Source organism: Cinclus cinclus, chromosome 3 (genome assembly GCF_963662255.1).
Source record: "Cinclus cinclus chromosome 3, bCinCin1.1, whole genome shotgun sequence".
NCBI lineage: Eukaryota > Metazoa > Chordata > Aves > Passeriformes > Cinclidae > Cinclus > Cinclus cinclus.
The window spans coordinates 96,253,792-96,274,490 of NC_085048.1; the positions used below are offsets into that span (position 1 = coordinate 96,253,792).

Genomic DNA, 20,699 nt, shown 5'->3' on the forward strand with positions numbered 1-20,699 from the left:
TTGTTGAGCTGCCATTCAGCCCCTGTAGTGCTCCTTGTCTGCAATATCTCTGTCCCCTCATTGAGAAGAGATGGACGAACTGTAAGACTCTCTTCAGATCCAAGCTCTGCTCTTCATCAGAGGAGTTTTGACTTTGTGATTTGGAAGTCAGGATAGAATTTCTCTCACTGAAGTCAAACCTGTCAATTTAACCTTTGTCTCTGAGGCTAAAAGTCTAACCTGTATCTGAGAGACAAACAAACAAAATCCTCTGCCAATGATTCAAGTGCTGCCCTTGGTAGCTGCTCACGGGGTTGTTTGGGGAAGCAGCTGCAATCATGATGTTTGGCAGTGCTGGAGTTGGTAGTGTGAGAGCTGTCTATCACTGGACATTTTCTACTTGAGGCCTCCTGAAAATGTTTTTGTGCAGTTATTTTGAAGGGCCTGGTTGTACATTTTACTATTTTCAAACTCTTGTTCACGTTGCCAGATTAAAACTGCCTACGAGAGCTGTGTCAGCTTGTCAGCCACGGGGTTTTATAGGTGAGTGAAAATTCACACTGCAGAAGCACTGACTCAATTCTATAGATTGCATCCAGGGAAATTCTGGGAGAATTAACAGCCCACAGCCCTCTGTCACTCTAAATTAAAGCTGCATTCCCTTTCCTACCTATAAGTAGTAAACTGAGGTTAACAGTCTCCTGGCTGGGGAGAATCAATTCCTGATGGAGCACAGCTCTGAGGACAAGTAAATCTGGAGTAGATCTGACTTCATTCCAACTGACCTTGGTCTGAAGAGGCATAAATGAAATCAGAGCTTTGCCTGGGGCTCTACTCTGTGTCAGCCTTGTGACCTAATTTTGCACTAAAACCGCCATGCAGGATAAGAGGGAGCAAGGGTTGTCCTTGAGGAAAATCCTGTCTCTTGTGGCATGAGCAAATACAAGGGTTTCCAGTGTTGTTCCCCCACTTCAGACTCTTGCTGGACCCTGTATAGTTCTGAAATGAGGCACTTCTCTTAGTCAGCTTTACTTTTTTAAGGCAGAGGGGCTGACATTAATAAATAAACAAACATGGTGGTGAGAAGAACCTATTTAGGACTAAAATACACTAGGTGTTAATTTCTTTTGCATCCCTGAAATGTATTTTTTTTTAACCAAGTGTCTTGTCAGCATTTTAATAAGACAGTTTTCAGATAAAGTATAAGTATCCAGATACAAGATTTGCTATGAACTGCGCTTAAAATCAGTTCTTATCTTAACAGAGATTCTGCTTCAGCTTGACTATGTCCTGAAATATCATTGCCTTAAAGAAACATTCAACTGCACTCTAAAAGCAAAGAATTTTCTACTGAATTGGTAGATAATAGTCATCACAAGGCCTGAGATTTATGGGCAAATAAAGATGACTAAAACAGTTTGATAATTTCAGTCAAGTTTTGGAATACAGCACAGATTTAGCAGATTTCTATTTATAGTTGTCTACACTTTTAATTTCTACATGGGCTTAATGGAAGGAATGAAACAAAAGTAGCAATGTAGTTGTATTTGTTTTTTTTCACGGAATGAAATGTGAGGTTTTTTTCTCTTTCTATCAAGAATTCCTGATGTTGGCTACAACTTTGAAAAGAACGAAGGGAAACCATTCTCCTACTTCAGTTACGGAGTTGCCTGCTCTGAGGTTGAGATAGACTGCCTGACAGGTGACCACAAGGTGAGGGGGTCAGCAGTGAAACAGCTCTCTGTGTTTTGGTGAAGGGAACATTCACAGGGGGTTAGAACAAACACTGGGTGTCAGCCCGTTCCTGGCTCTGTTATTGGTCTGGTGTGACCTTCAGCAAGTTTCTTAACTCCTCTGTTCCACAGTGCAGCAATCCGTAAAGTGTAATAAAACAATAATTATCTACCCTGCGGGGATTTGGGGCTTAATGAATGATTGCCACAATTATTTGATTTGCTTGAGTAAGAGATACCAGCACTGTGTTGGCACTAAAGTACAGAAAAGTCCTGGAACTGAGTTAATAATTTAAAATAACACTGAAGGCTTCTGGAAAGAAAGGAAAAAAAAAAATACAAGAAAATAATTCAATCAGGATCTGACCTAGTTGGTTATGCTCAGCTGAAGACCACTGATACCAGCATCTTGGAATTAATATTAACTGGGTCTGTTGGACCTCTGGGGAAAACTGCAGTGAGTTCCTTTGAATTACTTTTGGGGTGAACTCAAATTAAAAGTCAGTATGAGAAGTTCAGCTGAGATAAGATTATATGGGATAGTGTTTGGATACTCCTCACACAAGACCATGATGGACCAAGTCCAGAGATCTGTGCTGATTTACCCTTTATTCCTGTTTTTTAGAACATTCGCACAGACATTGTTATGGATGTCGGTACCAGTCTAAACCCAGCCATAGATATAGGACAGGTAAGTGGAAATGTATTGCTGTTTCCATCACATTAAAGCAGTCACAGCAATCACTGTTCTGAGGCTTTTCTGTTTGTTATCCCTCTCCAGGCTGTACCTTTGCAAACACAACCTTTTTACCTTGTCACAGAATTATGTAGGGAAACATTCTGTTAGGGTTTGGGGATTTTTGGCTTGGATAATAAGACTACAGGATATTGTCCAGTTACCACCCCATTGATGTTTTTCAGGCTAAATCCCACACATGATGTTTATACTCCTATCTGTCAATATGAAGTTTAATTTAGTGAAAATTCTCCTGTGACTAAAGAGTTAGGGGGGCAGATTCTGTCCTCCAGCTGCTGCTATGTAGAAGCCTCGATAGGAAGTTGGACCAGTCACTTATCTTGCAGAGTCTTTGGGCAGGCACAAGATTACTTCAAAATTTTGTGCAGTAATAATCACAGTATCTCTTAGCAGATAAAGATAATAAACACAGGGTTGTTTGACAGACCAAGAGATGAATTGTAAGACATCTGCTTATCTAGCCATCTCAGCTCCCTGGCTAACTCTGGATGTTTAAATGGTGTAACTCCAATGAAACTGCTGCAGGATTTGAGATGACAGGAGAACATGAGTTGCAAAGCTCTGGTATAGCTAAAATGAAATTTCCTTGAAAGCGACATGTTTTCAGAAAGAGATTATTTTTGGAAGTGTCCAATGGGAGAAAGAGATTTTCTGTCTTTGTAGCCTGTTGCTGTAGGTTTGGGAATTGACAGATGGACTAAATGGAGCCTGTCACAGGGGTCTTCAATTCCTGTGTCCTTCCATGAATTGCTGCAGAGGATCTGGGGACACAGGAGAGAAAGGATGTGGCATGAGTGCAAGAATACAAGTACATGGAGATGGGTCAATGAATGCTTGTGCCAAATCTTTAGGCTGCTCTGGCTGTCAGATGTCTCAGTGGGCACCGAGAGCAGAGCTGCTTTGTGCAGGGTTGTTCAAGCACATCCTCCTTTCATAATCTTTTACCTTCTAAAATGTACAGTAGAAAAAATATGTAAAGAAGTTTTTTAGTACGTAAAGTGGTATGGGAGTTTTTGCAGGTGTCTGTGCTGCTGACCTGATAATACACAGTGCTTAGGAAAGCATTTTTACTGAAATAGGAAGCATAAAATACTTTGGTTTTAGATGTTTCATCTTTAGTCCTTTTAGTCTACTTGTCCTTTGATATATCAGCAAGTTCAATTCATTCGGTGTCCACCTGCCTGGGAAGAAATCAATATTTTTTCATTGATTTTTTTTTTTTCCTGTTGCTTCATCAGAAAATTGCTGTCCTGCATTTTGTGTGTATTTGTAAATTGCTTCACCTGCCAGGGAAATGCATCCACATTTATGTGGGAACACAGGAATTGTGCAAAGATTGTTCCCAGCAGAAGGGACAAGGGTTTAGAGATAAAAAGTGGGATCTGAGTCAGGTGGGGAGGGTTGAAAACCCTGGTGGATGTCGTCACTGTTTGTCCTTGTGCAGGGAAGAAGAAGAACAACAAAGAGAACGTAACCTTGTTTCGATGTGTTTGTAGATAGAAGGAGCCTTTGTCCAGGGCATTGGGCTCTTTACCATGGAGGAGCTGCGCTACTCTCCTGAAGGGAACCTGTACACTCGAGGGCCTGGCATGTACAAAATCCCAGCATTTGGAGACATACCAACAGAATTCTATGTGTCCCTTCTCCGTGACTGCCCCAATAGCAAGGCAGTTTACTCATCCAAGGTACGCCTGTGAGGTCTGTGGGCCTCTTACTGCCCCACAACACTGTGAAGCTGAGCAGGATAAAGTCATGATCCTGTGTTGCTTAGCAGCTCATCTCATTATGCTGTGGTTACTCTGAGGTCAGGATGTTTTCCCGTTTTTATCAGAAATGTGTATAATATCCTTTCTACTTAGGAATAACTGAAACAACCTGCACATTGCTGCTCTGATGTCCATTAGACAGAACTGAAGTGGCTTCACTGTCTAAGAGAGCTTGTGCTTTCTTCCTATTTCTTCTTTAAATGGACCGAGGGCAGATTTAGCTCGGTCTTTCCTCGCTGATTGCACCTGGCACACTGGAGGCTGTTTTAGTTTCCTCACTGAGCACATCTAGTAGATTGAGGTTCCCATCTGGAAGGCAAAGCCTCACTCTTGCTTGTGCTCTGTCTAGGCTGTGGGAGAGCCACCGCTGTTCCTGTCTGCCTCAGTGTTTTATGCCATTAAAGATGCCATCTACTCAGCGAGGAAGGACTCTGGCCTGACGGAGGCATTCAGGCTGGACAGCCCTGCCACCCCAGAGAGGATCCGCAATGCTTGTGTGGACATCTTCACCAAAATGGTAACAGCCCCTGATCTCAGTCTGTTCCCTGGCCAGTCTGCCCCATGGGGAATGTGCCTGGAAGTCACAGGGGCCTGGGGCTAGGATTAGGGCAGGATGGGGAAGCTGTGTCCCTGCTCCAGTAGATGGGTTTTGTTTTGTGGGTTATCCTTCCTTTAATGTGCCATCAGCTGAGAGCCAAATGCACAGCCCAGCAATGCTAGGGCTCCCACTGCAGGAAGGGCTGCTGCACAGTATCTCCAAAGTGTTCAGTCCATTCCATTCTCCAAGTGTTGTGCGGGGAACAAAGGCACTGACTGTTTGTCTGGATGCTTCTGACTATCATCTCTCAGAGAATCATCACATATGGTGAGGGTCACAGTGTGATTTAGTTGTGTCCCTCAGCAAGGGAGGGGGAGAAGATTGTTCCTTCAAATACTCCCTTCTTCTGAATGTTATGGCCAGAGGAGTCTCCTTAGAGCTGTGGACTTGATCTGAAGGAGTGCAGGAGTTACTGGCTTCTCATGGGCTGCTCTTTCATAGTGCTGTCACAGGGCTCTGTAGTAATTGATCATCAGGCCTCTAACAGAAGTGCCGTGAGACAGACATCTCTGTGTTTGTAACAACTGGGATAGGAGCTCCTGTCTTCACATGTACAAAGTTCCCCACCTGAAAAGCAGCATGGTGGGACATGCTGAACCCTGGAAAGGACTCTCATTTGTTGCTAATTGAAATATTTTTTTTTCTCTTTATAGTGCCCTTCTGCTGAGCCAGGGACCTTTAAGCCATGGTGTGTGCGTGTGTAGGAGGAAAGTTTTAGGAGCAAACTCTGCTGAAACGGTGCTTACACTAGAGGAACCACAAGGCAGTAGGACTATAATGGAGAAAAAAAACAACCTGTGTTCATGTGGCTCACCCACTGATTCCTGGAGCTTTCACATTTAATTGTCCAATCATTATTTTCTCTATGAGATGGAATTGCTGCCAGATTATAGCTGTGATGTAAATTCAAATGAAGAGTAAGTTGAAGGTAATGTTATCCAGGTGTAATTGAAAAATCTTACAGGTTTCATATAAAATTGCTGCAAGGATGCTTCTTACCAGCCAATGTGAAAAAATAGGGTGGTTGTTTCTTCTTTTTCTTGCTATGGGGAAAAGATGTATCACCTTGTGATTCTGTGCCAAGAAGGACTTGAATGTGTTGAGCCCAGAACTAGAGTCCTCTAGCTGAGATGGGGGAAGGTGTAAGAGGTGCTGAGGGCTGGACCCTGCTGTGTCCCCTTTGCACACAAAGCCAGCTATATCCGAGAGGGAGATGAGCAGGACTTTTGATCTTGGCTAATGAAGATGGTCTTACCTGTATAAAAGTGTTTCAGAGGAAAAGGCTAAAATGTGACCAATAATTGATTTACCCCAAGTTCAATGACTGTTGCTTTGTCTGCACCTGGGCTTTAATGAGATTTTGGTTCAAGTGATACCTTGTCTCCTCTGATTAAAGATAAAAACTAAATATACCAAGAGTACTTCCAGCAAGATGCTGCTTTGTTTGACACAGACTTTTCCCATCCCGCACCTCCATATCTCTCCCCATCCTTCAAATAGGAAAGGACATCAGAGACCTTGGAGTGTCAGAGAAGTTTGTTCATCGATGTTCCCAGGGCAATTTATACCAGCCTAAGCAAGGGGCACAATGAGGTTGGGCACATCTGGGGATTAGCTGGCTGTGGGTACCCTCTAGGGTACCCTTGATGTCATGGCCTTGCCTTCTTTTCAAGAGAATTCTTAGTTTTGCGGAATGTAAGAGAATGGGTACATTTTGCTACAGGGACTGCTTGTCTAAAAAATGTGTTGACTATGTGATGACCTGGTGTCAACTGGATTGAATACATTTTTCATGTTGGATTTAGTGCTGGGCATCCCTCCTGACAGGTTTTGTCACTGTCAGATTCAACACTGGAGCACGATGTTATCTGTAGATGGTGTCAGCTGCATACTATGCTTCCTTATCATTTGCAAACTTTTATCTGTTTTTCTGGCCTATTGCTTTATGAAAATGTCCTTTTTCTCTTTTTGCACTCCCAGGGCCATCAAAAATACGGTGCAAGAGGATGTAACTCCTTATATAAAATTTTGCTCACATACAAACCTCTTAAAATCGGTCTTCATTTTAGGACTGGACAATGTATGCTCAGTGTGAAATATGTTTTTTTAAGCACTCCAGGGTATATTGCTCTACCATCTAGAAGAGAATTTGTATATGTGAGTTGTAGGAAAAATTTTGTGCCTGTTGGGCTTGCTGTGTAATTGTTTTATTAATTGAAATACAGTATTGGTGTTTCTTAAGCTCTGAGGTACTGGGCAAGAACATATTTTTGTTTTCTCCAGAAAGCTGGTAGTATGTAAAAAACTCTTAGAGAAGAAAATGTGGTAATTCATGTGCAAGAACAGCTATTGGAGCCTCTGTGTCCACATTCTTGGGTGTCCAGGGAGGGATGTAAAATACAAAGTCTGTAAGGTAGATTGGTATCAGCTGTTTCTGTGAATTCCACCTTGTGGGATGGACATATATAATGAGCTGGACATGCTCATTCAGACCAGGATGAGAAGAAACACAAAGGTAATGTGTGTTAAAGCAGAGCATGGGGACACAGGCAGAGTGGGATATCAAGGAGCTCCCAGTGTCATCCCAGGGGAAAGTTGCCAGTGTTCACAATAGGCCTGCTGCCTGTCACAGTCCTGGGAGATATTGGGATGTCACCAGGAGGATGAAAAAGTGCTCTTTCTCCCCCTGGTTTTGGAATTTTCATTGTTTCAGGATGGGCTTATGAGTGTCTCATGCAGTCACAGTGACTACCTGGTCAGATGAAATTTTTTAAAAATTAGATGTGTCAAGTCTCTGTTTTGTTATTTGCTTTGTGAGTTAATTGGAAGCACATTTGCCAAGTTCTGTGTACATGCAGTGGTCAGAGCAGGCTGTTCAGAGCAGACCTGTAGAGCCAGTTTTGCTGAAGCATCAGCGAGCCACTCTTTCCCAGGCAGCAGTCCTGGCCCTCATGCCCAGCCCAGCTTGGGGCCCTCTTGATACCCTTGCCCAGCCGATAGAGAGAGGAAACACTTCCCTTTTGGGGTGCACTGGAATTAAATGTAAATTATATCAAACACCTGGGGAGGGCAATGGTATAAAATCAGGGTTGCAAAGTAATGACAGCAACCAATTGTGAGGGTGTGGGGAAAAGGGAAGCTTGGAGGCTAAATAGGAATTTATAGAAAGATCATTGTACTACCTGCCTGTGCTGTGGGACTCTGAGGAACGTGAAGCTGAGGTTTTCATGTCACCTCTCAATGTCTGAACATTTAATACATTGCTTTCCTGTGGAACTAAGTGCCTGGCACCTTAGGAAAGGAGTGGGGAGGGCTGGCAGGATGAGAAGATGCCTGACTTGAGGCGTGGTCTGCTCTACAAAGCTGTGGGGGAGCAGCTTTCCTGCCCTGAGTGCACAGCACTGTCCCCTTCCAGGTGCTGTGTCCCATCTTCTCACACCACATCTTGCTGTGTGGGGTCTCAGCTCACTGTCACTGGAGGGAAAGCTACTCATGAAGAGAAAAATGTTCCTTTTCTAGTACCTTCAGTGAAATAGAGCATGGATGCAAGACTCTAATTTAATGGTATATAATTGGAAATTTGCTGCTTTTCTTCTATCAGAAGTCTGTCCTCAGAAGAGGAACTATGCCATCTTGCTAGACTGTAAAGTACTGCGCACAATAACGGCACTTAAATAGTGATTACTGCAGCTGGAGAGTTTGTGGGAGTGTGAAAGGAGCCCAGCTGATCTGATGTTTTAATGCTATTAATTGCATGGCCTTCTGTGAGAGAGGGAGGCCAAGATTTTGGTAATTGTTTTAGGTCAGCTGTAATCAACAGTTTTCACTAACATTCTTTAATGAGCACTGTCAAATTGGTACCATGAATGTATGAGGAATTCTCTGTGGATATCACAACATTGCAAAATAAAGCTGCTAAATACTCTGGAAACAAGTATCCTATGGTCAGAGTCTGTCAGGATTTGAAATCTAGACAGCGTCAGCTCATCCTTGGTGTTTGTTTGACAAAGATGGACCCTTCCCGTGGGCTGTGAGTCAGATCAGCTCAGTGACCGAAGCTGTGGGAGGGTGGGTGATTGCTCTGGGCTCCCCAGCTGGATGAAGCCATGAGCCAGCTGGAGAGACTGGGCCTCTGTCTGGCCATGCTGGCAGCCAAGTCCAAAAGAAAGCAGAGTCAGTCCTCATGCTCCTCTACCAGCAGGAGCTTATAGTAGCCACATCCTGCATTCCATAGCAGCACAGTGATGCATTCTGATGCTTCTAGCCACCTCCATCAGTTGCTGACACAAGGTGGGAGGCAGTCTGTCTGGTGCTGTGGCCAGTACCTGGTCCACATTGACACTTCCTTGTCTCAGGACTAGTGCACCGAGCTGAAGGCTGGCCTTGGCCCATTGGAGTCAGCCCTGGAAGGAGGGGAGCCAAACTCAAAACCTGTGAATGGAGCAAGAACTGAGTCCCAGCCCCAGGGCTCACTTGAGCCCGCACACATAGGTTATGTGGTTGTAAAACAGAACAATTCACACAGGACAGGAAAGACCAAATGATGGTCCAGGCTTGACCCTCCCTGAGCATGAAAAGATTGGGAACGTTGCCAGTGATTCCCCAGCAGGGTCTGCCACCCTGTGTCACATCTCAGCCTCCAAGTGACATGCACCTTTGGGAGCACTCCCCTATCTGCATGGGAAGATTTGTCATGAAGAAGCCATTGCCAAACCTCTTGGCCCAACACGGAGCCCAGAAAAGGAAACATCAGTGTGGTCACAGCAGCTGCTGTGGTTTGCAGCAGGTCCAACCCACCCTACCCCAAATTGCTGGGTTTATCCCATCACAGTTCAATTCATGCAGTTTTCCAAGTCCCAGTGCCACAAGTTTCCCTAGTGCCTGCTCTTGTCATGTTTAAACATGATTCAGCCACATTGATCCCCATCCTTGGAAGTGGTCTGTCTCAGCTCTCTGACAAGTCTTTTGGACTGTGACATGGAATACCTCACTGCAAGCAGCTGGGAAGCAAAGGCCTGTCAGTATCTTGAAGCATTTGCCTTTGGATTAATGCTCCTTGAATCAGTTCTTCCATGTGAGCTATTTCTCCCAGGTCTCTGTGGTGCTGGCGTGCTCTGCAGGAAACTGCTAGAAAATGGGAAAGCAGCAAGGTCCCAGCGGTAGAAATGAGACAGCTGCTTCTTCTGCTGGGCAGACAGCTCGCTGAACATCTGCTCTGACAACCACCTGTAGGTCCACTGCACCTGGCTGTCGGTGAGCTCAGCGAGAAGGCTGCCCTCGGGCAGCCCAGCCTGGCGCAGCAGGTGGCCCAGCTCCTGCCTGAGGAAACCAAACATCACTATGTAGTCATACTGGATGAGGCAGGGGCGGCACTGGCTCACCAGTGGTTTCCAAGCCGTCCTGCTGTTGTGCGTTCCACTGTCTAGGACTTCCTGGATGAAGCTGCTGAAGGATGTGCTGGTACCCATACCTTGCAGGAATGTGGCAATCAGCCTGTGGAAAGGGTCCCTGACAAATAGCACTTTGGTGTAAGACCCCAGCAAGGCCTTTATCTCAGTCTGGTTGAACTCGCTTAGCTGTGTCTTCTTTGTGTGCAGCCGGGGGTAGGGGAGCAGCACTGGCAGTGTCACATTTTCCTCGTCTAACTTCTCCAAAAGCTGATGCCATTCCTCCACTCCTGTTGATGGCACTTGGCAGTACAGGAGGTCCAGCTTGGTGTTCACCCTCAGACTCGGGAGCAGGGAGGCTCTCTCATTCCAGCTACTCAGCAGTGTGGTGACTTTGCCTGCTTGGCTGCAGAAAGCTCTTAGTCTCTTCTTTCTGAGCTGCTGGATGTGAAGGAAGGTGTCCAGTGTCAAAGTGAAGCCCCCCTCTGCCTTGGGGGCCAGGTCACCTGGGAAACAGCATTCGGAAACGGGGGTAAGGAAAGAACACAGTGCTCCAAGTCAGACCCTGAGCACACGGTGCTGTTGCAGGCTCTTCTCCAGTTATTCCAGTGTGGAAAGGATTCAATGTGGACAAAACTGGGTAAGAGAGGGGAGAACAGCCCTGTCTGGTAAACAGCTTGGCTTTGCTGGGGAATGGGTTTTTGTCCCCATTAATGTGTGAGATTATGGACACCCAGACACCCGTCCCCCCCCACCCCTTTCCCCAAATCACCATGCCTGAGGACTGATCTCAACCACAGATTTATTTCACAGGTCCGATTCTCCACTTTGTTTTGCTTTGAACTTGCTTGCAACTGAACATCACAGAGGTGTTTTTAACAAAGAGTCAAAAATACTTGCCCCTAAAACTTGTTGAAACCTCTATGTGAATTGCATTCAAGGGGCAGTCCTTTTTCTTTTACAGCCTGCAGAGTGCCACCAGATTGCTGCACTCTTTGAACGGTTCTTCTCAGCTGGAAATACCACTGCACACATTTCAGCCTCACAAGGACTAAAGCTCTGGAGAGACGTCTTGCACAGAAAAATGAGCCAGGACAAAAACATGTCCTGCATGTCGCCTTGTCGCCCAGACTGTGGTGTTGTGCTAAATGTCTTGGACAAATAACAACTAAAACAGCAAATTCTTCTCTCCTACCACATTTTGCTGAGCGAGAGCTACATGAAGAGTTTGGATTCTGCAGAACAGAAAGGCTATGAGTGTAAGCTGAGAGTGGGTTTGAATGTGGAAGATTAACACCTGCCTTGTTAGTTAATTTTTTTTTAACAGCAGCACATATGCCTCATCTGCTAAATGCAGGCATCTGGCAGCCCTGGGGAGACAGTTTCATGGTTTGTTCTGGGTCCTTGGGAAGTTAAATGTTTGAGGAGGCTCTTGCATGGATCAGCACAGTTAAAAGAAGAAAAGCAAAGTTAAAATTAAGCAAAGGACATCAGGAACACAGGAAGAAACACAGTGGTGTCTGAAGCTCTCCTGAGCTGCTCTTTGATTCACCCAGCCCCAGAATGACAAAGTCTGCAAAAACTAGTGACTTTTTTTGCCCTGGAATGATGGGAACCGGAGAGGAATGTTGCATGTTTTAGGCAAGAAATGCAATAACCAACAATGCCCCTGCTCCCTCCTGCCTTCCCAACAGCATTTCACAGCAAGACAACATAAGTTTTCTTAACAAAAGTTTTGGGAGTTACCTCCAGCAGCCTGATACCTGTTTTCCCCACCACAGCTGAGATCAATGACCCCACTAAGGACATAGCATTGCAGGGTCCCACAGCAAAGCCTTTCTCCACAAACACCATGCTAAGGGTGTTTTCTGTCGTGTGGGCATTCGCCCACCTAGACCCTCTGGAAGAAGCTCCAGGTAACTTCCCCCATGGCACAGAATGGCTGCTGGACGCACAGAACCGCCATGGTGGCCAGGCCTTACCTCGGTGGCTGTGGGGCAGGGTCTGGAGCAGCAGCTTCCAGCTGAGGAAGGTGGCCATGGCCAGGGCAGCCAAGAGGCTGAGGCGGGGAAGGAAGCGCATTTCTGGGGTGTGCTGGGTGCTGAGTGCTGCTGAGCAGCTCAGGACCCGAGGGAAGGGTGTTGGGGAACCTCCCGTGTTTATTTAAACACACCCAGCCAGAGCTGGGTTAAAGTACTGTTTGGGCAGCAGCTCGGCTCAGGGCAGGGAAATGGCCTGAGGCACAGCAGGGGCCTCCTGCCTGCCTTTACAGCGTGAGATTTTGAGGGCACAATCTGCCTTTTTCTTCAGTGTCTTGCCGTGCCATGCCAGATGACGGTACTGTGAGGAGCAGACCTGGTACCCCCTCTTGTGTGCAGGGTCCTGCAGAGCCACGTGGGCAGAGATGTCCCTGGTCCCCTGATGCTCCCTATTCTCCACTGCTTTTTGGCACTGAGTGAGGCCCTGCTGGGGAGCGGAGCTGTGGGGAGCAGCTGGGACAGATGGGCCTGAGAGAGGCTGAGGGGGATGAGGGGTCTGAGGGGATAAGGGGCTGAGGGGAATTGAGTGGGATAAAGGGCTGAGGGGACTGCTGGTGCTGAGGGTGCTGGGGGGACTGAGGGGACTGAGGGGTCTGAGGGGATAAGGGGCTGAGGGGGCTGAGGGGAATTGAGTGGGATAAAGGGCTGAGGGGACTGCTGGTGCTGGGGGGACTGAGGGGGCTGAGGGGACTGAGGGGTCTGAGGGGATAAGGGGCTGAGGGGGCTGAGGGGAATTGAGTGGGATAAAGGGCTGAGGGGACTGCTGGTGCTGGGGGGACTGAGGGGGCTGAGGGGACTGAGGGGGCTGAGGGGACTGCTGGGGACAACGGGCTGCAGGGGCTGAGGGGACGGAAGGGCTCCTGGGGCTGAGCAAGTGCTGGGCCACGGCTCCTCTCCTGTGGTGCTGGGGGTCTTTTAAGCTGGAAGCTGTGGCAAGGGAGGTGACAGGGCACAGCCGGTGCCATAGAGGCCGAGATGAACCGCGGACTGGAAATGCTGAACTGCTGTTTGTGTCCTTCTGCTGTTCAAAATCTGTGACCGGGCGGTACAGAGGCCTCATTATACAAAAAAAAAAAAGGGGGGGGGGGTGGGGTGGTGCGCTCCCTCGCCGGCAAACAGACGGACAGACGTGCTGCTCCTTCTTTTCGCCAAGGAGCCACCCTTGTGATGGACACCCGCCTGCCCGGAGCTGCTGAGGGCTGTGCCAGGGCGGATTTGCTCTCCCCCGGACAGCCGCGGCTTTCCCAGCAGAGGGTGCTCCGTGCCCGAGGAAGCGCTGCCCGCCGCCCGTGGAGCCGAGGCCTTAGGCCATCAGCTTTCACAGCTGCCCTGGCCACATTTGTGCCTTTTAAAGCCTTTCTACAGCGACGAGGAGATGTTTCCTCCAGATCTTGGGGCTAGACCCTGCTGTGTGTATCCCTGCCCCCCAAATCTGGGAGAATCCCGGTACAGCCAGAGCTGGGGATGCATCATTTGCCTACGAGTTTCACCAGGGTCTGTCCCGACTGCAGCCCCAGCGAGCCGAAGCGCAGCTGCCAAGGGGAGGGAGAAATGCAGCTGATTTTTATTCTAAGGTCATAAAGTGAAAGCAAAGATACATTCTCTGTCTGAGGGGCAGAAAGAAATAGTGGAAAACCCCCTTTGCTTTGCATTTCAAGGAAATTGAATTTCCCAAGTTACAGGGTATCAGGGTTTCATCTCTCCTCCCATTAACTTGTATCTGTCATTTAAATGGTGATTTTTAAATTATTTTATTTTCTGCCTCCTAGGATTTCGCTTCAATTTTTTTTTTTTTTTTTTTTTTTTTTTTTTTTTTTTTTTTTTTGTGCCGAGAAATTTTCTCAAGTGTGGACACTTACTGAAACTCACTGCTGGGCTTCCCCTCTTTGCCTTCCATTCACCACTTAGCAACAGCCAGCAAGGCTGAGACTGCACTTCTTGGACGGAAAGACTTCCTGCTATACATATGCAGGGAGCCAGCAGCCTTTTTGGGCACAGAGCCTGAGTCAGGTGTGGAAATGCATTCACATCCTACTATTTAATGCAATTGCACAGGGGAATTAGTTGGGGGATTTATATGAAGCTTCCCATAATTTAGGAAAACCCTCACTACCATGAATGTGAGAAAAAGCCAATCTCTTTTTCTTTACACCATCAGTAGGATTGCCTGAATAAGGATTTCCAGATTTTTTTCCCACCCATACCTTGAACAGCATTGCCTTGGGCTCCCTTTTTCTCCCCACAGGACGCAAACTCTTTGGAGATATTCTTATGGGTTAATAAACATCCTCCTCTTCAGCCTTCCCACATTCCTCCCACTTCCAAATTTTGCAAAGTATTGTCTTATGTGACCATGACCCGAGAGCACTGATGTGATTGTTCCCCCCCTTGTTCCTCCTCATGCCTGCCTTGTGGGAATGTGAACTTTGCGAAGTGATGGCAAACACTGCCTCATTTGGCCAGGGATGTTTTTACAGTGTGAGGGAAAGGAAGAGCGGAGAGGAAACCTTCTTGTCCCTCTTCTTGTTTGGAAACTTGCATATGACATCTGTGTTTGTGAGTGAATTTGGTCCCATCTCTCAGCAGAAATGTGGGAGCAGTTGAAGGAGGAACAAAGTTCCCTGCTCCCAGAGCATCGTGTAACATGGGACATCTCTGGTCTTTGGGAAGGATGGTCTTGAGAGCAGGGCTGCCAGGCTGCTGGCTGGGGATGCATTGTACTGAGTGGACAAGGATTCTTTGAAATCAACCCAAGAAGTCAAGGGTGGGAGGAGGTATTTGTGAATAAACTGGGGGTTCTGCAAGTGGCCTCTTTTCCATCATATCTCTGGGTTCCCAGAGCTCCTCTCTGTGCCTGTGGAGAGCCTTGGCTGCCCAGCTTGCTTTGAGGGTTGCGTACACACCCCATCACCCACCCACAGGGCTATCTTACTCTCAGGGATGAGGTTTAGCACTTTAGTGCATGAACTGGAACCTATGTGTAAGCATCAGCTCCTTCAGTCTTATGGTCATTTCCAAATTTGGCCAACTCAGCTGCTTTCTGGAGGGATTTGGGATTTTCTTCACTCTTGCTCCTGCCAGATGTGGGTGAGCCAATCTGCCCAGCACCCTGAGTCCATCACCATCTCCTCCAGCTCTTGCATACAGCACTGCCACTGTTAGCAGTGGATTTGGAAGGTGGACATTTGTCCTTGTGCATTGGACAGAGAGCACCAGGCTGGCTTTGGGCAGGCAGGGAGAAGCCAAAGGCTGCAGGGACTGTCCCACGCAGCAGCATCCTAGGACTGAGCAGCACTGGACCAGAAATAGTTATGCAATGTGGAAAGGAAGGGAAAGCAAGTTCCCATTGCACCCAAGGAGTGGAGCAGGTAAGACAATGTTTGGAGTGGTTGTACAACTCTGGTGCTTCCTGTTTTCTCGCAGGCAGGAGCTGTGATTGTCACTTCTTATTCAGCTCCTCATCCTGGGAGGAAGACAGTATCGGGCGGTCCAGGGGCAGCAGGATGTTTATGTGGCAGGCTGAGTCAAGGTGCTCCTTTTAATACACCCCAGAGCAGAGTCACCGGGGGAAATGTACATTTTAGATTTCTTTTTTTTTTTTTTTTTTTTTTTAAAGACTCGTGAACATCTGAAGTGCTTTGCAATTGCCATCGAGCTGTGTGGCTGAATGCCAGCGCTGAGTGTCATTGTTTTCTAAGGCTATTATACAGGATTTTACAGGGTGCCATGAACTATTGGTAATTTGGGGAGGATTCATGTTATTAGTGATGCACTGTTGAGAGGCTTTGCTTATTTAGTCCATAAGCTCTTACATTTTGCATTGTCTCAGCCAGGCCCACATCAACCAGAGCGCCTGTGTGGTAATTTGGAAAATGTAGTCCTTCAGCTTTTCTTTCTCATTTATTTTTTAATATGAATTTTGTTTCACACAGACAGCTCTGCTCTTTAGACTGTTCTTCCGTTTGGGATCTCACTAAGAGAGGGATCCTGGAAGAGCCCTCAGGAGCCACTTACCCACCCCACCAACACTGGGACAAAGCCTCTGCTCAGCCCCTGGCTTCACAGAGGTGGGAGAGTTTTTACTTGAGTGGCCACAGTGGCATTGCTGAGGGCAGCACAGAGGAGATTGGGGTCTGAAACATCTCAAAATCTGAAAAAGGGCAGGTGAAAAACAGGATGGTGGGAAGAAAACCTCTGTCGTAAAACATCACTCGCTGGAACCAGACTTTGATCTCCTGCTGCAGTCCCTGATGAGAAAGGGAGGCATGGGCTGGGAGGAGATGGGCAAAGGAAGAGGGCGTCTCCTGGGATTTGGGGTTGTGTCTCCCATGGGTCCTCTTTTTCTGAGCCACAGCTCTCTCACTGCAAAATGGCTTTCCCAGGCTTCACACCCCGTGCCTGCCCTGTTTTTCTGGGGGGGAGAGAAGCGCTTTTACTTTGTTTACAGCAGCATTTTCCCCTTTTTGTATTATTTTTTGTGCTTCCTGATCAGGTGAGGGAAGCTCTCATCCATCTCTGTTGCTGGATATGGGGGAATGGATTCTCAGGCAGCTTGTGGGCCAGGGACTGGCTTTTGCTGATGCTCCTGAGAGCTGAACTTTTCTCAGTGTGCACCCAGATATCTGCCCACTGTTTCTGGCCTCTCCCAAGGGAATGCTTCCCCATGACACTGCAGGCTATCACTTTTCCTTGATTGCTGGTTGTTTCCATTATTCATACAGCAACTGTTTAAATATTCAGAGGTCTCTTGACTGGTTTTTCAGTGACTTGTGGAGGAGGAGGTGGTGGCATGGCTCGCTGGGGTTGCCTCCACACCTGGTTTAGTAGGATGCTATTTCTGATGAGTGATGTTTTTGGGAACTCTGGAGCCTATGGCCCTGACTCCAGACCAGAAGTGACAGGGGGAAAAGGGTTTAAAGTCTGTTTGTTTTACTTTTTTTGTCCAGACAATAAGCCTGCAAATACTCCCAGGTTGTTTATATTTGGATAAGGCTGCTTGTGTCCTGTGAAAGGAAAATGACACATCTACTGCTCCTCCTAGGGAGAGATGGTGTGGGACAAATGGACTCCTGGTGTGGCTGCCAGAAGACTCTTGATGCCACTCTTGGGATGTGTGGGATGGCATTGTCATGGTGGTCCATATGGGGAGGGCATTCTAGGGGCACAAATGCCTGGCTTTTCTCTGTTGGCAACATTAATTTGGGGCCAGATACACAGGAAGGGCAGAGCTTGGTCACCAATGTCAGCCCCACATTGCTGCCTCTGTCTCTCCCAATGGGATGTGGACAGTGGGAGGTGGCCTCATCAGACTTCCCATCCAACAAGTTGTTTTTGGAGTCTGTGGGATGTGAACCACAAACTGAAATTCTGCTTTCCTGTGTTTTTCCCAGAAGCTCAGCTCCTCTTGGCATGGCACTGCATGGGGGGAAAGACATGAGGCATCAAGGTTTGACTGCAAGGTTTTGGGCTGGCTCTGTTCAGCTCCTACCACCCCTAACCAGGGCATCAGGTGCCTGACCCCACCAGGGACACCCAGCTGGTCGTACCTGTGTCCCCCTATCTGTTCTGGCTCTCTCACACCTTCCTGCAATGAATGGGATTTAGCAGCTGCAAACAGGACTGACAGCAACTCCCAGACAGAGCCAGTGAAGATCAGTGTGCACCCCCATCCTGGGGCTGGCAGAGCTCCCTGCCTCAACACAAGTCTTGTCTGAGCACAAGTGAGTGCAGGATTCATTTGGGGTCCACCACACACAGTGCCCAGCTTGTCCTGACGGTCTTATGAATTTTGGAGCCTCCTGCTATTGTCCAGCTTCATGGAGCTGAGGGACGCTCTGCCCTGATCTCCTCTATTCCAACCCTCTCCTGCAAACCAAAAAATGCATACCTGAGGTGTCTTCACAGGAGCTGAGCAGCCCATCATGGCAAGTCACAACATGAAGGTTCCAAAAAGTACCCCAAAACAGGTTTCTTCTTTTATTATTTTTTTTTATCAGTTAAATCACTCACTTGCAGAAAGCTCCACCTGCTTGTCCCATAGGGAAAGGTCAGGTAGCGGAAAGAACAAGTGAACTCGAGGCACTGTGGCCCTGCAACAGGTCATGGAAGAGGAATTTTCTTGGCTCACAGAACCTTGGCAGCTCATGGAGTGGCTCTGCCGGCTTCACCATGGGGCGGGTGCTGTGAGAAATTTCCAGGAACTTGCAGCTCCACTGCAGTCTGTAACTTCAGCTGGGTCCAACACCCCCTTTCTTGACAGATTTTTTTTTTTTTAATAATTTCCTCAGGGTTATTTTTACCTAAAAGTGAAGAAAAGAGAAACTTCTCTTCCTATTGTTGTTCTTTTTTTTTTTTTTTCCCAGAGCTTTTGGAAGAAGTAAGAGGGGAAGTGGCTTTCCTCCTTCATTCAAAGTTGTCAAATGCAGCCAAAACTTGCCTCCTTCACCTCCAGTTATTTTACTTCTGTTAGTAAATCTTGTCTGTCTGTAAAGTGGGCATTTCTAGATTTATTTTCATTCTGTGGAAATAACCAGTCCCCAGCCTCTCCTCTCTGATATTTGTCTCCCCATACATGCTGAAGTTTGTTTGATTTCAATATTTCCAAACAGGCTGGAGACAAGAGAATCAACTTCTTGTCACCTGCACACCACATTTCCACAAAACAAAAACATGATGTAATTAATGAAAAGGCCTGGGAACACTGAAAAACCATGTGAGAAGAAAAAATTTGCAAATGAGCAAATCACCACAATTTCACATACAGCCACAATTAAGGAAGCAGCAGGTATGGGAGTCGAGGCAGTTTTGGTCTGAAAAACCCCAAAGGATTTCAGCTCTGTTAGCTAGTCCAGGGCTTAAAATGCAGCAGCTGTTAAAAGTCGTGCTCTGGTGCTCCACCTGCTCCGACTGCTGAATTCAAAAGCAGGCAATGAAACTGAGCTGGCAGGCCAGGAAAACTGAAATGGAGAACCAGGGATCTCTGTGCCTGAAGGAAAGACCCAGGAGGGGTGAACACCTCTTTCACCCCAGCAGCCTTCTGACTCCATGAGCCTTCATCTTCCCCTACATCTATTTCCTGTGAATGCAAGATGTGGTAACAAATTGCATTTTGGGAGCTCTTTGGAGACAGATTTCAGATGAACCATTGCTAACTCTTACCTAAGATGTGGCAGCCAGTTTTCCCTTTGGGAGCTTCCGACCCCAGCTGATTGTTGCACCCCGCCTGAGCATCCTTGGCTCATTCTCCTGATGAAGATGAAGAAGGAGACAAAGATGAATGATGAAGAGGTGGCTCCCTTGGGTAAAACACCCTCAGGCAGGCATCCACCACTTGCTTCAGCCTCTGAGGGAGGGCAAGCTAGCAGGGAAGAGGTGGGAAGGTTCTGTAGAATCCATGCCACGTGGATGTGACCCTTAGGGATACAGCTTAGGGGTGGCCTTGGCAGTGGCAGATTAATTGTTGGATTCAATGATCTTAGAGGTCTTTTCCAACATAGATGATTCAACAATACTTTAACCACCTGCTGAGTGCTGGGATCAATGTGGGAGTGGTGCCTCAGATCATGGGGTTTAATTGGAGCAAAGCACTGAAATACCCCTGAGACCTGGTTCTTGGGTACTCCTGAGGGTTTTTTTGGAGTCTTGGCTGGTGGTTTGGTGTTGCTCCAGCACATTCCCACTCTCTTACTGCATCTCCAGCAGCTCCTTTGCAGAAGACCATGCTGGTGTCCCCAGAGAGCTGCCAGTGCCAGCTGCCTCTATAAATACCCCTGGTATAAATTCAGAGAGCTCTGTCCCTGGCAGGCTCAGTCCTGCCTCTTATCATGGTGTCATAGGATGCTGGGCTGGAAACTCATAGGCTGTAGTGCACTGCCACAAGAGAAACAACTCTTAATGCCTTGTTAAAAAGCTTACCTTTCCCTTTTCCATTGATTACTAAGAGTGATGCAGTGGCGGTTCTCTGGTCCTTCAACGTTTCCATTCCCTTGGTTGTATATAAGTTGAAATATTTCTACTTTTGTTCCGGGACAAATCATTTTTAGAAAGCCAGCTGAAGCCTCTGTGGATGCCCAAGTGCTACAGCTCCATGGCAATGAGCCTGGGAGCTGGGCTGAGATGTCCATGTGTGGGCCAGACCTGTGGTTGCACTTTCCCTGTTTCATGGAGGAGTCACCATGAAGCTTCCCATGGTTGCAGATCACATCCTTCCATTCTGAAGACTCGATGAAGACAGCTCTTGCCCCCTGTCCCAGGCAAGAGCAGCAGTGCTATTTCTCAGGCTGACCTAAAGGGACATTTCTTTACTGGCTGTCCTTGCCCAGACTGATTTTCTGAGTCTTTTCACATGGTGAGGTCAAGTCCCTGGGAGCAGCCCCGTTGGATCCAAACCCGTGAGAGGAGGAGGGAAGCCTCTCTGGTCTGTGCCTCTGTGACAGCTCCC

The 20,699-nt window shown here is 47.3% G+C and overlaps 1 protein-coding gene across 1 annotated transcript in view; it reads left to right on the plus strand.

Annotated features, from left to right (window-relative positions):
- Positions 1-5,537, plus strand: part of XDH (xanthine dehydrogenase) — a 46,211-nt gene extending 40,674 nt beyond the window's left edge. Inside the window, exons 32-37 of the mRNA XM_062489345.1 lie at positions 470-522; positions 1,578-1,692; positions 2,338-2,403; positions 3,966-4,154; positions 4,585-4,752; positions 5,487-5,537. Of these exons, the coding sequence (XP_062345329.1) occupies positions 470-522; positions 1,578-1,692; positions 2,338-2,403; positions 3,966-4,154; positions 4,585-4,752; positions 5,487-5,537 (642 nt within the window). The remainder of the gene's footprint in view (positions 1-469; positions 523-1,577; positions 1,693-2,337; positions 2,404-3,965; positions 4,155-4,584; positions 4,753-5,486) is intronic.
- Positions 5,538-20,699: the final 15,162 nt, after the last annotated feature.